The sequence below is a fragment of the Gekko japonicus genome, unplaced genomic scaffold (genome assembly GCF_001447785.1).
Source record: "Gekko japonicus isolate JY-2015 unplaced genomic scaffold, Gekko_japonicus_V1.1 scaffold50, whole genome shotgun sequence".
NCBI classification, from domain to species: Eukaryota; Metazoa; Chordata; class Lepidosauria; order Squamata; family Gekkonidae; genus Gekko; species Gekko japonicus.
The window spans coordinates 287,601-301,547 of NW_015164666.1; the positions used below are offsets into that span (position 1 = coordinate 287,601).

General features: G+C 43.1%; 1 protein-coding gene across 1 annotated transcript in view; it reads left to right on the forward strand.

The window, feature by feature from the left end:
- CEP85L (centrosomal protein 85kDa-like) overlaps positions 1–13,947 on the forward strand; it is a 169,740-nt gene that overhangs the window by 116,387 nt on the left and 39,406 nt on the right. Inside the window, exon 5 of the mRNA XM_015409088.1 lies at positions 8,900–9,020. Coding sequence (XP_015264574.1) covers positions 8,900–9,020 — 121 coding nt within the window. The remainder of the gene's footprint in view (positions 1–8,899; positions 9,021–13,947) is intronic.

Consider the following 13,947-nt stretch of genomic DNA (forward strand, 5'->3'; position numbering starts at 1 on the left):
GTACAGTTGATAGCATGTGAACACACTTTACTCAGAGAACCGCCATCAATAATAATGGCTTTAAATTATATTATGCAGTGTTTTAGATATTTTTGTATAGAATATATATTGTTTTACTGGTTTTATGTGAGCCGCCCTGAGCCGCCCTGAGCCTGCTTTGGCGGGGAGGATGGGGGTAAAAATAATAAATAAATAAATATAAATAAATATAAATTCCTTCGCCAAGCCGGCTGGCATGAGTGGGAGGGTTGGAAAACACATTTAAAGTTAAAGATCTTCGACATGGTCTCTGTGCTTCATACCCATGGGATCTAGTGCGCACGCACTGGATCGATTGGTGCTGTAGCAAGCTCTTTTAACAGATTTTTGCACCCAGACCTCGGGCATGCACAGGAACCCCACCACGCATGCCCAGAGGGGTGGGCACAGACATCCCGCAAAGTTCCTTTCTTACCGCCGTGTTGGAAAGATCTTTTCTCCGTCAGTCTGATCGGTTCGTTAGTTTGGCTTTTTGCCTCACGGCTCTTAGGATTTTTTCCTCGTTCTAGCCTTTATTTGTGTTACCTAACCTACCCAAAAAAAACCACCCAACTTTATTTTTCCTGAGAGGGAATTACCTCAGCTTGGCCTCCGGCCTTTACCCCCCCTTCTTTTTCCACTACTTTTATATTCTATGGAGAAAAAGTGGGGCTTTTTAAACCAGTGTCAACGTTGCGGTAGCAAACTCACACCGCCTGACCGCCACACTCTCTGTATTTTTTGTTTGGGAGAGTCTCACAGACCTGACTCGTGTCAGCACTGTGCAAGATTTTCCAATCAAACCCGGAAAAACTGAGCTGTTCGCCTTAAAATCGCGCTCCTAGAATCCTCTCTAAATCCTACCACAACGATGGACTCTGAGAGACCTTCGACCTTGACGGCTCCGGTATCGAGGTCTGCTTCTGATATTGTCCAATCTACACCGAAGCCTCCGGTATCGAAGGTGCAATCCTCCACCTCAACACCTGTGAAGAAGAGACCCAAGGCAAGTAAGGAGAAGTCCGCAAAAAAGGGTTCCTCCAAGCCCCTCAAAACAGCGAAGAAGGTGAAGGTAGTGGAGTCCGCACTGGCTGATGCCCTTATAGTGTCACCCGCTCCATCGATATCGGACACCCACGCCCCTCCACCGATATCTACCATTCAAATTTTGGACTCTCCTATTCAACAACTGGAGCGTCCTTACTCCAACATCGAGAATGTGGAACTCCTAAGTCACCCCATGGGTGCAGAGATTTCCCTCTCTCCTTCTCCATTGTCAACATCGACGTTTTTGGAAGCTCCTGACATTGATTGTGGTTGGAATCGACACATTTATTCTTCCCCGCAGCGTTACCCTCCACGCCTGCATGGCAATACAGTCGATATCGATGAGCAAGTTTTGAGAGACCGTTCACAAGGATGGCACATTCCTTTGTCTCCAAGACTTGATCGGTCTAGAAGTCGATCCCCTAAAGTCTTCATTCCCCCGCCACCACCAATGTTGTGAGATCACCGCCAACTGAGATACCTCTATGGCAACTATCCACCATCCATGCCCTGGCTCACTCCTGCGGGCTATTCCGACTGGGAGCGATATTCGACCTACTCTGCTCACAGATCAAGGTCACCCCATAAATCGAGACCTTCAGCATCACTGTCTCGTCCTCCGGCTGAAGACCCTTCTCACCATCAAGTGGAACCTCTGGGTTCTACCACCCCCCAAATCGTTCCACCAAAAGTTTTAACTAGTCAACCCAAAGCTACTCCAGTACAAATACCAGAACAGGGCTGCTCTGACTCTGGACACGAAGAATCTGACTCAGAGGCTTTGGCGATCCAAACCTCCCCTGACCACAAGTCACTGAACGAAGCAGTCGCGGAGGACCTCCCTGTATCAACATCCGAGTATCTTACTTCTTATGCTGACCTTGTTAAACGAATGGCCGACTCTCTCGGCCTTTCTGTGGTACAACAACAGCCACAGGTTACTGATCCTGTTTATGATATTGTGCACCTGGATACCTCCACTACCATTGCACTCCCCATGTCCGCAGTCCTCTTGCAAGCTATCAAGGCCCCATGGGAAAAGCCGTCTTCAGCCCCGGTTTCAACAAGATGTCTGGACCACATGTACAGAGTCCAGGAGACAGGTGCCGAATTTTTATTTTCCCACCCTCAACCAAATTCGGTAGTCGTCACATCCTCGTCCAAGTCGAAACAATCGCACTCGGCACCCTCTGACAGGGAAAGTAGGAAATTAGACGCATTCGAGAGACGCTTTTACTCCACGGTTGCGTTAGGGGTCAAAACCACTAACTACCTAGCCTGCATGAGCAGATATAAATATACTCTGTGGGAAAGATTCTCCGACCTCCTAACCCACCTCCTGAAAGACAAGCTTCAAGCAGCTAGGGTTATTCAGAAGGAAGGCATGGTCCTTGCGAAGCAGCAGCTCAACATGTCCAAACATGCTTTAGAGGCTTCCTCCAGAACCATGGCCTCAGCTATTGCTCTGAGGAGACACTTCCTCACTCCGCAATACCAATCTTCCTCAAGATACTAGGTCATATGTCGAAGACCTCTCTTTTGATGACCTCGACCTTTTTAACAGCACGGCCGATACCATGCTCCAGGATATTGATAAGAGCATAAAGGCATCTCGTGCTCTAGGGGTGTCACCTTCTATGAGGCAACAATATCTCCCTCGCGCCTGGTCTAGGCCCTGGCAGAGACGCAATCCAAATCGCCAAATGGGGGTGAAAATCCATTAAAAGAGCTTGCTACAGCACCATCGATCCAGCGGTGTGAATGCACAGATGACCACTCGAAGATCACCAGTTACAGGTAAGCAACCTGTTTTTGCTTTCTTTCCACCTCTCCCTCCCTTCCTCCCCCCCTCCCCATTTATTTGCTTTCTTTCCACCTCTCTCTCTTTCTCTCTTTTCCTCCTCCTTCCTCCCTCTCCCCATCTTTTTGCTTTCTTTCCCTTCTTTTTTTACCTTTCTTTGTCTCTCTTTTCCCTCCCTCATCTATTTGTTCTCGTTCTCTCTCTCGCTCTCTCTCTCTCTCTCTCTCTCTCTCGTTCTCTCTCTCTCTCGTTCTCTCTCTCTCTCTCTCTCTCTCTCTCTCTCTCTCATTTAATGTTAATAAAAAGCAAATTTGCACATTTCCCAATAAAAATGTGTCTGTAATATTTGTTCATGTCTCGCGGCTCTCAAACATCTGGCATTTATTCTATGTGGCTCTTACGTTAAGCAAGTTTGGCCACTCGCGGTATAGAGCATCATGGAGATTGGGAGGAGAAGAACCTATAGATTACAAGGGTATGAAAGAGAAATTTATTACTTGAGTTTGGGAGTAAGGCATTCTGTTTTGTTATACAGATACAAATTGCTGTGTAGAGAAGACTTGAGAATCTATTTGAATTTGCTAAAATTACCTGCAGGGTGTTGAGTGTATTATTTCCATTGCCATACACTGACTAGTTTTGTGAGATCATCATACTATTATTTTTTAAGCAAAGCCCTATCAGCTTGTGACTATATGCTGGATTAATAGTAACAGCTGTGGGGGTAACAAAGGATTAAAACTAGCATACAATACCATCAGCAGTGAAATCCACATGGCATGAGGCCTTTTATTGTCAGACAGCTCTGGAGATTTATAGGATTAGATGTGAAATAGGGAATGCTACTGCAATTTATGTTGGCATACTTCTTAAATAGCAACCTACTTTGAAAACTTCTGTTACAATCCTGACGTTAAATTTTATTGTGAGAGTTAATGTTATGAAAGATCATTGCATAAGAATTAAATGAACATTAAAATGGTTTTGTCTCTTCTGGATAGTAGATTTTTAGGATGTAATGTTAAAATAAGCAAATAAAGAACAGACTTCCCAACAAGATGCTTGGTACAAGACTGTCTGTTCACTTTAAGTAAAAACTAGAAGCTGGCGCAATTTTTCCCAACCACAGGGTTGCACCCAGTGATCCATCAGTGGAATTTGTTGCTGGTCAAAGATTTTTCCTACATTTCCTGACCTCTAGCAGTCCTTTCTGATCCCTGAAATGTTTATTCCTGAGGTTGTTCAGGAGGGGGAGAGAATAAAAATCTTTCTTCCTTCTTCCATCAGCACAGCAGTCCACATAGGAGGAAAAGAGAGACAGAGAGAGAGAGGTGGAAAGAAAGCAAATAAATGGGGAGGGGGAGGGGGAAAGAAAGCAATAAACAGGAGGGGCTGTGGCTCAGTGGAAGTGCCTCTGCTTTGCATGCAGAAGTTATGAATGGGGTTGCCAACTGGCCTAGAGAAAAATGTCTCTTTAATAGAGAATTAATTGGACATTATTTCTCGGCCCCATCACTCCTTGGCAAATAGAAGGGGAAGTCGTGGAAGTAGTGACAGACTTCACGTTCCTGGGATCCCAGATCACCGCAGACTGTGACAGCAGCCATGAAATTAAAAGACGCCTGCTCCTTGGGAGGAAAGCGATGGCGAACCTAAACAGCATGATAAAAAGTAGAGACATCACCCTGCCAACAAAAGTCCGCATGGTCAAAGCAATGGTATTCCCAGTAGTCATGTATGGCTGCGAGAGTTGGACTATAAGGAAGGCTGAGCGCCGAAGAATAGATTCTTTTGAACTATGGTGCTGGAGAAGACTCTTGAGAGTCGCTTGGACTGCAAGAAGATCAAATCAGTCAATCCTAAAAGAAATCACCCCTGACTGTTCCCTGGAAGGCCAGATACTGAAACTGAAGCTCAAATACTTTGGCCGCCAAATGAGAAGGGAGCACTCACTGGAGAAGACCCTGATGCTGGGAAAGACTGAAGGTCAAAGAAGACGGGGACGGCAAAGGATGAGATGGTTAGACAGTGTCATAGATGCAACGAACATGAAATTGAGCAAACTTCAGAGGACGGCGGAAGACAGGAGGGCCTGGCGGGATCTGGTCCATGGGGTTGCGAAAAGTCGGACTCGACTGTGCGGCTGAAAAACAACAAAATTTCTCAGGTTATGTTATTTGGCTCCATGTCACAAATAACATCAACAGTCCATTTCCACAAACGAATCCTCTTGTCCACATTAGCTGGCAACCCTAAATTCAGTAGGCCCTCCTCTAAGAGATAAGAACATCAGTTAGTTGTGAAGAGCAGGCTTTTATTACATTTGGTCCAAGGCTCTGGAATGCTTTCCTGAATAAGATGCAGAGTTGCTTCATCCTCATCTTCTTTCTGAGGGGGGTGAAAAATGGTTTTTGTGCATGTGTGGATGTTTTTCTGAAGAGGCATAACCCAGGAAAAGCTGTCACAGAACCCCATAGTTCCCTTCCCGTACAGGAATCAAGCATGTGTATGTGTCATTGGAATGAACATATTCTTCCCTAGTTCACCCCCACCTCCATCTTCTCTCTCCTCTCTTTGTCATCTTCCCTATCTCAAGGATTGTAAGCTCCTTGGGGCAAGGAACTGCTTTCTTTTGTTCTGTTAAGTACCATGCCTATTGACTGTTCTGTGTAATAAAAACCCCACCATTTGATTCAGCAGAATGCAAACAAACTGGGCCTGAACTAATAGGTGCCAGTGAGATGACCTCCCTGTCAAGGTTAGGAAGACTCCCACTCTCCTGGCTTTCCACAAGCTATATAGATGGAACTATTCAAGAGGGGTTTTTGCACAAATAAATGGGACTATAGGGTAATGAAATAGTTAGAAAGTTACATTGGCAAAGGGACTGTGGCCTATACTACTGTGTTTCTATCTATTATTTCCTTTCACTATGTTTCCCCCCCAGAATTAAACCCAAACAAATGGTAACCTAAGCTTGTTATTTCTGTTTGGTCTTTGCATCTGTTAAACACCTTCGTTGTTGCCCTCCCTCTACCCCTATACGTATGGACTGGTAACTTCCATTTGATTTGTTTCATTTCTGTTTGAGATTTCTGTTCCATATTGTTCTGTTCTTTGGATGTCCCACCTGTTGATTATACTAGACTTACATTATGTAATCTGCCAAGAGTCTCAGCAAGAAAGGTGGACTATAAATAACATAACAACAACAACATCACCAGCATCAACAACAGGAACACTACCACCACTTCCAACAACAATAGTAGTAATAATAATAATGATTATTATTATGATAATGGGAATAATTATTGGGTATTTTGTCTCTTCATTATTAAGACACAAAATGCCCAATAATTATTCCCTTTTCAATACAGGCATGGAATCTTTAGAGGGGGTGATGGTGAATATATCGCAAACAGGAGCTTCCACTTCAATGACTCAGTAAATCTGGATCATAATCCTATTTATATAATTAGTATACCAAACCAGAATATAAAACCACTCACAGTCTGCTGTATTATTTGTACTGTGAATGATTCCCGTAGCACTGAATGATGGCTTGAAGACTGAAAGACTTGTTGCTTCCTCTCCAGGACATTTTCCTCTGCCCCTCTCTGGGGAAAAGTCTCTTATCATTGCTCACCTCACTAAGCACAGCCACCTGATTGTCTTCTGCTTTAAGAAGATCCCTGCTGAATCATACCAGTGCTCCATCTAGTCCAGCATCCTGTCTCACATAGTGGCCAACCAGTTATCACTAGGGTTGCCTGGCAACTAATGGAAGGCTTGGTGGGGGGCAGCATCCCAGCAGATAAGGCCTCGTCTATTTACTGGAAGTTCTAGCAATTCTTAGAGCTACCCAGAAGTGACAAAGGGTAGCTCTTAAGAATTGCCAGAAAAAAACTCTATGGTAAACTTAGAGTGTTTGGCAATTTCTAGAGCTTCTCTTTGTTACTTCTGGGTAGTTCTTCGAATTGCCAGAAACTCTGTGGCCAGAACTTCTGGTATGTATATGAGGCCTTTAAAAAAAAAAAATTCTCCCCAGTATGATCATCTCCCCACCACCACCATTTGGCCCCAGTGTCTTCCCGCTGACCAGATGAGCATTGGTAGGCAAGGGCTGCAGTTACCTGGAGGTCTCCCACCATAAGCTGGAAAAGTGGAACTCTAGTTCCTACAACTGTTTCCTGGCTGTGTCAGGAGAAAGTAGAAGATCCTAGCAAAGGCAAAAGTTGTTCTTCTGTGTAGTGGTGGTGGTGATGCTAAGCAGGTGAGCAGGAGAGTGGTAAGTGATTGCGCTCATTGTACTTTTGTTGTTGTTCAGTCGCACAGTCGAGCCCAACTCTTTGCGACCCCATGGACGACATCACACCAGGCCCTCCTGTCCTCTGTCGTGCTCCAGAGTTTGCTCAACTTCACGTTCGTTGCATCAATAACACTGCCTAACTATCTCATCCTTTGTCATCCCCTTCTTTTTCCTTCAATCTTTCCCAGCATCAGGGTCTTCTCCAGTGAGTGCTTCCTTCTCATTTGGTGGCCAAAGTATTTGAGCTTCAGCTTCAGTATCTGGCCTTCCAGGGAACGGTCAGGGTTGATTTCTTTTAGGATTGACTGATTTGATCTCCTTTCAGTCCAAGGGACTCTCAAGAGTCTTCTCCAGCACCATAATTCAAAAGCATCTATTCTTCAGCATTCAGCCTTCCTTATGGTCCAATTCTCACAGCCATACATTACTACTGGGAATACTATTGCTTTGACCATGTGGACTTTTGTTGGCAGGGTGATGTCTCTACTGTTTGTTATGCTGTCAAGGTTTGCCATCGCTTTCCTCCCAAGGAGCAGTGTCTTAATTTCATGGCTGCAGTCACCGTCTGCAGTGATCTTGGATCCCAGAACTGTGAATTCTGTCACTGCTTCCAGACTTCCCCTTCTATTTGCCAAGGAGTGATGGGGCCAGATGCCATGATATTAGGGTTTTTTTTAAGCTGAGTTTCAAGCCAACTTTTGTGCTCTCCTCTTTCATCTGAGCAAGAGGCTCTTGTGGTCCTCGTCACTTTGTGCCATTAGAGTGGTATTGTCTGCATATCTGAGGTTGTTGATGTTTTTCCCGGCAATCTTAATTCCGGTGATTCATCCAGGCTGGCATTTCGCATGATGTACTCTGCATTGAAATTAAATAAGCAGGGTGACAATCTACATCCTTGTCGTACTCCTTTTCGTATGCTAAACCAATCAGTTGCTCCATATCCGGTTCTAACTGTCGCTACTTGACCCTTATACAGGTTTCTCATGAGACATGTGAGGTGGTCTGGTACTCCCATCTCTTTAAGGACTTGCCATAGTTTGTTGTGATCAACACAATCAAAGGATTTAGCGTAGTCAATGAAGCAGAAGTGGATGTTTTTCTGATACTCCCTTGCTTTCTCCATAATCCAGCGAATGTTGGCAATTTGATCTCTAGTTCCTCTCATTGTACATCAGAGTTCATACCCAATCAGCAAAGCTCTGTGCTGGAAATTTTGCAGGGCATTCCTTTTAAGGGCTAACTCCCCCTTTCCCTCCTTCTTTTAACCTCTATAAGAGAATACAGGTCAAGGGCCACCTGAGCTCTATGTGCCAAGAGCAAATTTCAGGTTGCAGTGGCAACCTGGCACCCAGAATTTTCAAGAGCTGAGAATGACATGTAGTCTTGGTCCTCCAGTTTGTGCTGTGAAGTGCACAGAACGTTGTTTTGCAAGAGTCCTCAGTGGAAAGTATAACCACTCTGTGCATCTCTCAGTGCATGCAGAGCTTTGAAATCATCTGAAGAAAATAAGGGAGGTGTAAAAGGTGTGTTTCATATGCACACCAGAACTTGTACACATACTGTAAGATATTACTGAACATACCATGGGAATTTACATTCCACAGTAAGTATAGATCCCAGCATTATAAAACATTTGCACTTGAATGAATGAGATTGGAAACACTGAAAGTGTAACTCGGGTTTCACATGCTTTTCCTTTCTGTTCTGATTCTTATGAATTACAGGCAGAACCAGCAAATTAACCTTTTATACCAGAAGATTAGGGAGAATGAATTGCGAGCTCAGCAAGCAAGACTGGGGCACATTGTGAATTGTGAAGACTCTTCTTTCATGAGTAGTTTCCAGGTAAGATGAAGGTCTGTATTTTGTTTGTTATGTCTGGCCTTGTAAAATCCTGAAAGTGCCTGATAGCCTGGAGGGCAGCTTGCATACCATTACAGGCTAGAAATCATTTAATCCAAATGGACATTGTGTTTTGAGAAATGCAGTAAAATGTTCTGTCTTCAAAGCTTTTGTTAAATCAAATGATATTGACATGTGCTCTTTTTTACCTCCCCCCCCGCCAGTTCTGGCCCCATACTGCTTCGCTGTATCCCCTGATTTCTGCATGCATTTTTGTGCCTTTAGTATTCACTTGTTGTTGTTTGTTTTTGTTTATTCCTCAGAGTTTTTTAGGCTCTTTTGAGACCACTTTTTGTTGTTGTTCAGTCTTCTCCAGTCTACCTCCTCGAAACCCAGCTTGTACTTCTGGCAGTTCTCTATCCACGTACTGCTGAAGCCTAGGTTGTAGGATCTTTAGCATGACCTTGCTAGCGTGTGAAATGAGTGCAATTGTGTGATAGTTTGAATATTCCTTGGCATTGCCCTTCTTTGGAATTGGAATGTATACTGACCCTTTCCAATCCTGTGGCCACTGTTGTGTTTTCCAAATTTGCTGGCAAATTGAGTGCAGAACTTTAACAGCATCATCTTTTAAGACTTTGAATAGCTCAGCTGGGATACCATCACCTCCACTAGCTTTGTGGTTAGTAATGCTTTCCAAGACCCATTTAACTTCAAATTCCAGGATGCCTGGCTCGAGGTCAGTGATTATACCGTCGTGGTTGTCAAGGATATCGAGGTCTTTCTTGTATAGTTCTTCTGTGTATTTTTGCCATCTTTTCCTAATCTCTTCTGCTTCTGTTAGGTCCCTACCGTTTTTGTCCTTCATCATGGACAGCTTTGCATGGAACGTTCCCTTGATTTCTCTAATTTTCTTGAAGAGATCTCTAGTCCTTCCCATTCTATTGTTTTCCTCTATTACTTTGCATTGTTCATTCAGGAAAGCCTCCTTACCTCTCCTTGCTGTTCTCTGGAAATCTGCATTCAGTTGGGTAAATCTTTCCTTTTCACCTTTGCCTTTTGCTTTCCTTCTTTCCTCTGCTATTTGTAAAGCCTCATCAGACAGCCACTTTGCTTTCTTGCATTTCTTTTTCTTCATGATGGTGGTGACTGCTGCCTCCTGTACAATGTCACGAACCTCTGTCCAATCTAGGTAAAATCTGAATGGCCTAGTGGTTTTCCCAATTTAAGTCTGAATTTTGCAACGAGTAGCTCATGATCTGAGCCATAGTCAGCTCCAGTTCTTGTTTTTACTGACTGGATAGAGCTTCTCCATCTTTGACTGCAAATGATATAATCAATCTGATTTCGGTGTTGCCCATCTGTGTAGAGTCACCTCTTAGGTTGTTGGAAATGTGTTCTTTTGGTGTTAGTTCTATGAGGTGATGTAGGTCTTCATAGAACCGGTCCACTTCAGCCTCTTCTGCATCAGTGGTTGGGGCATAGATTTGAATAACTGTGATGTTGAATGGTTTGCCTTGGATTTGGACCGAGATCATTCTGTCGTTTTTGAGATTGTATCCCATTACTGCCTTTCGCACTCTCTTGTTGACTATAAAGGCCACACCATTTTTTCTATGGGATTCTTGGCCACAATAGTAGATATAATGGTATTTTGAGTTAAATTCGCCCATTCCTGTCTACTTTAGTTCACTGATTCGCAAGATGTTGATGTTCAGTCTTGCCATCTCATTTTGACCACGTCAAGGTTACCTTGATTCATAGATCTTACATTCCAGGTTCCTGTGCAGTATTGTTCTTTGCAGCATCGGACTTTCCTTTCACCATCAGACACATCCACAGCTGAGCGTCCTTTCGGCTTTGGCCCATCCACTTCACTTTTTCTGGGGTTACTTGTACTTGCCTGCTGCTCTTCCCCAGTAGCATATTGGACACCTTCCGACCTGAGGGGCTCATCTTCCGGCTTCATATCTTGTAACCTTTTGTTATTGTCCATGGGGTTTTCTTAGCAAAGATACTGGAGTGGGTTGCCATTTCCTTCTCCAGTGGATCACGCTTGGTCTGAGTTCTCTGCTGTGGCCAGTCCATTCTGGGTGGCCCTCCACGGCATAGCCCACAGCCTCATCGAATCACGCAAGCCCCCTCGCCACGTCAAGGCAGTGATACATGAGGGATGTTTTTCTGGAAGCCAGTCTCAGTCAGCTTTTGCCTAGTGTGTAATGTTTCTATCGATGCTTTTTGACCCATCCACCTCCAGCCCACTTTTCAATTATTGGGCTTTCATCATCATTAAACCACTTCCTGTCCCGCCCTTCCAGATGAGTGATTTCAGGTTTTTTTTTAAAGGCCCTAAAATATCAATATATCACTGTAGGCTTGTAATGATAGTTTAAGCAGGTTCTCTGTATTCCCAGCTTTCATTTAAAACAAAAAAGTGACTTCCGGTTTCAACGTTTTGACGCTCGGACGCATCCCGTCTCACTCTGATGGAGACGCACCGAGACACGACTGACAGGAAGGGTCCAAGACTGTCCCGGACCCTCCCGGGGTCTTTGTAGGAGACTCCCCAGCCTGGGGAGCTGAGGAGAGCCTCTTCCAAGGCGACGGCGAAGGAATTGAGGCTCACCTTTTCCCTGTAAGGTCCCATCCCCGTAGAGCCAATATGGCGACCAGAGACGATTGCCGGAGCAAGCGGACACGATCAAAAGTTTAAAAAATGCTTCTAAAAGATCTCCAAGGCTCCAAACCGTGAGTGAAGTAACGTTCATGTGCTACAAAGTGAATATAAAAGCCTTGGTAGTAATTAGAAGTGCCTACGAGCAAAGCGTGGGTTGAGGGGGAACTCAAGACTCCCCCCCCCAGTAAAACTTGAAAAGCAGTTTTAAAGCAAAACCAAAAGACTTTAAGCTAATCCAAACGGATAAAAAGTTTAACAAAGTCAGAAGCTGCATGCTAGTATAAAGCCAATTAAAACCGTTGAACTTTTATTTTGTTTTGGAAAACTTACTTCTTGTTGATATTATGGTGGGGAGAGGGCAGAAAACGATGCCGGAGAAAAAACCACTCCCCGGAAACAATCAACCAACAACTCCCTCCCAGAACCAGGAAGTAACCACAGACTTTTCTACATTGCTAGCAAATGCATTGTACCCTCTAATGGAGGAGATGAGTAATCTCAACACTAAATTGGACAGTGTCCAAAAAAACTGAATCAAATGGATAAAAAACCCCTCAGATACCGAGAAAAAACTAAAAAAGATGGAAAAAAAGACTGAGAGCATTAACAAAAGAGTGGATGAAGCGGAAAAAGAAAGAACCTCTGACAAAACATAGCTAATTCAGCTCCAGCTGGAAAGATCTACATACGTGTTACGCTTCCATGGGATTCCAGAAGAAAAAAATGAAAACTTAAAGGAACTGTTAGTGGACGCCCTTGTACCACTAATGGATTATAAACGAGAAGATTTATTGAAGGAGATGGACTTGACCTACAGGATTTACCCGGATTTTATAAAGAAAAACAAACTCCCAGGAGAAATTTATATGAAATTCACGAAACGATCTACCAGGGACCTGGTGCTTAAATCCACGATGGGGAAGTCTTTAAAAATTAAAAGAAGATGTAAAAATTCTAAAAGATATCCCCTTTGAAGTGAGGAAGTGGAGGAGACTCTATAAGGAACTTATTCTCTTTCTACAAAAAAGGGAATACCCTAATGGATATTCCTCGAAGGTCTGAGTTTCAGTTATGAGGACAAAAAATTCAAGATTGATTCTGTTCCTAAAGCAAATAAGTTTATGGTCCAATCTTCAAAGCCAAATCAAAATAAAAAAGAAAAGAACCCAAAACCTAGTGCGGAGGAGGAGGAAGACGAAGAAGAATCCTACTCACAGGATTCAATTCAACAAGCACTAGTTCTAAATCTTCAGAGACATCGGAATCTGAAAAAGGAACAGCTGCTCCCAAAGCTCAGACAATGAAGAAATGCAAGAAGAAAAGACTCTGAAACCAAGATAGATGTTTAACTGCAGTTTTTGTTAAAATGAGATCTAAAGCTAATCTTTATTCTTTAACTGTCATGTATAATGCTATTTTTGTATTAGTAGGCGATACAGTTATATACTCATGTAATCCAGATCGATGTTACTCTGTTAGCTCCACCTCTCTACTCCCTATCAGAATTGTAGTGTACTAGTGTATTAGTGTTCAACCCCCCTATCCCAATAGATTTAGTGTTGTGGTATTGGAAAAATGATAAAATCTTTATATAAAAAAAATAAAGCAAAAAAAGTAAGTATCTGGTTCCATCCTTCATGGAGATATGTCTTTTTCTGTATATGTCTATGAGGGAGACTGGCCTTTTTTTGTAAAATGAAATCTGGGAATTCAGAGAACCTGCTTAAGGCATCATCACAACACATCAGCAACATACCGATATTTTAGGACCTTTAAAAAAATAGTGGGGGGGGGGACTGTGACCACAGATAATGACAGCATCCTCCACTGAAAATCCTTACTATTTTTTTTAATCCCCCGAAGGGTAGCTTTATTGATTTTTTATTACACCTACGTGACTACAAAAAGGAAAAGAGAGAAAGAAGAAAGAAAAAAAAAGGAGAAAAATGGGGAGGGGAAAAAATAACAAAGTAAAATAACAAACCCCAGGATACAGACAGTATAAAGAAAGAAAACCCACACTATAACTAAAAACCCAAGGAAGTAGGGTCATTAACAGTTAGTATACTGTTAGTTATAAAAATTAATGCTTTCATTAAGTCAAGGAATTTAGGAGATTAGTTAGTCCATTTTGGTATATATCTAATTTCTTCTCAGTATGCACATAGACTTCTTCCAGTTCATCCATAAATCTTTTTAGTTCATAAGTGCTATTTGGCAACTCTTAGCCGCAAGTCGTATGCTTCTCTGGCC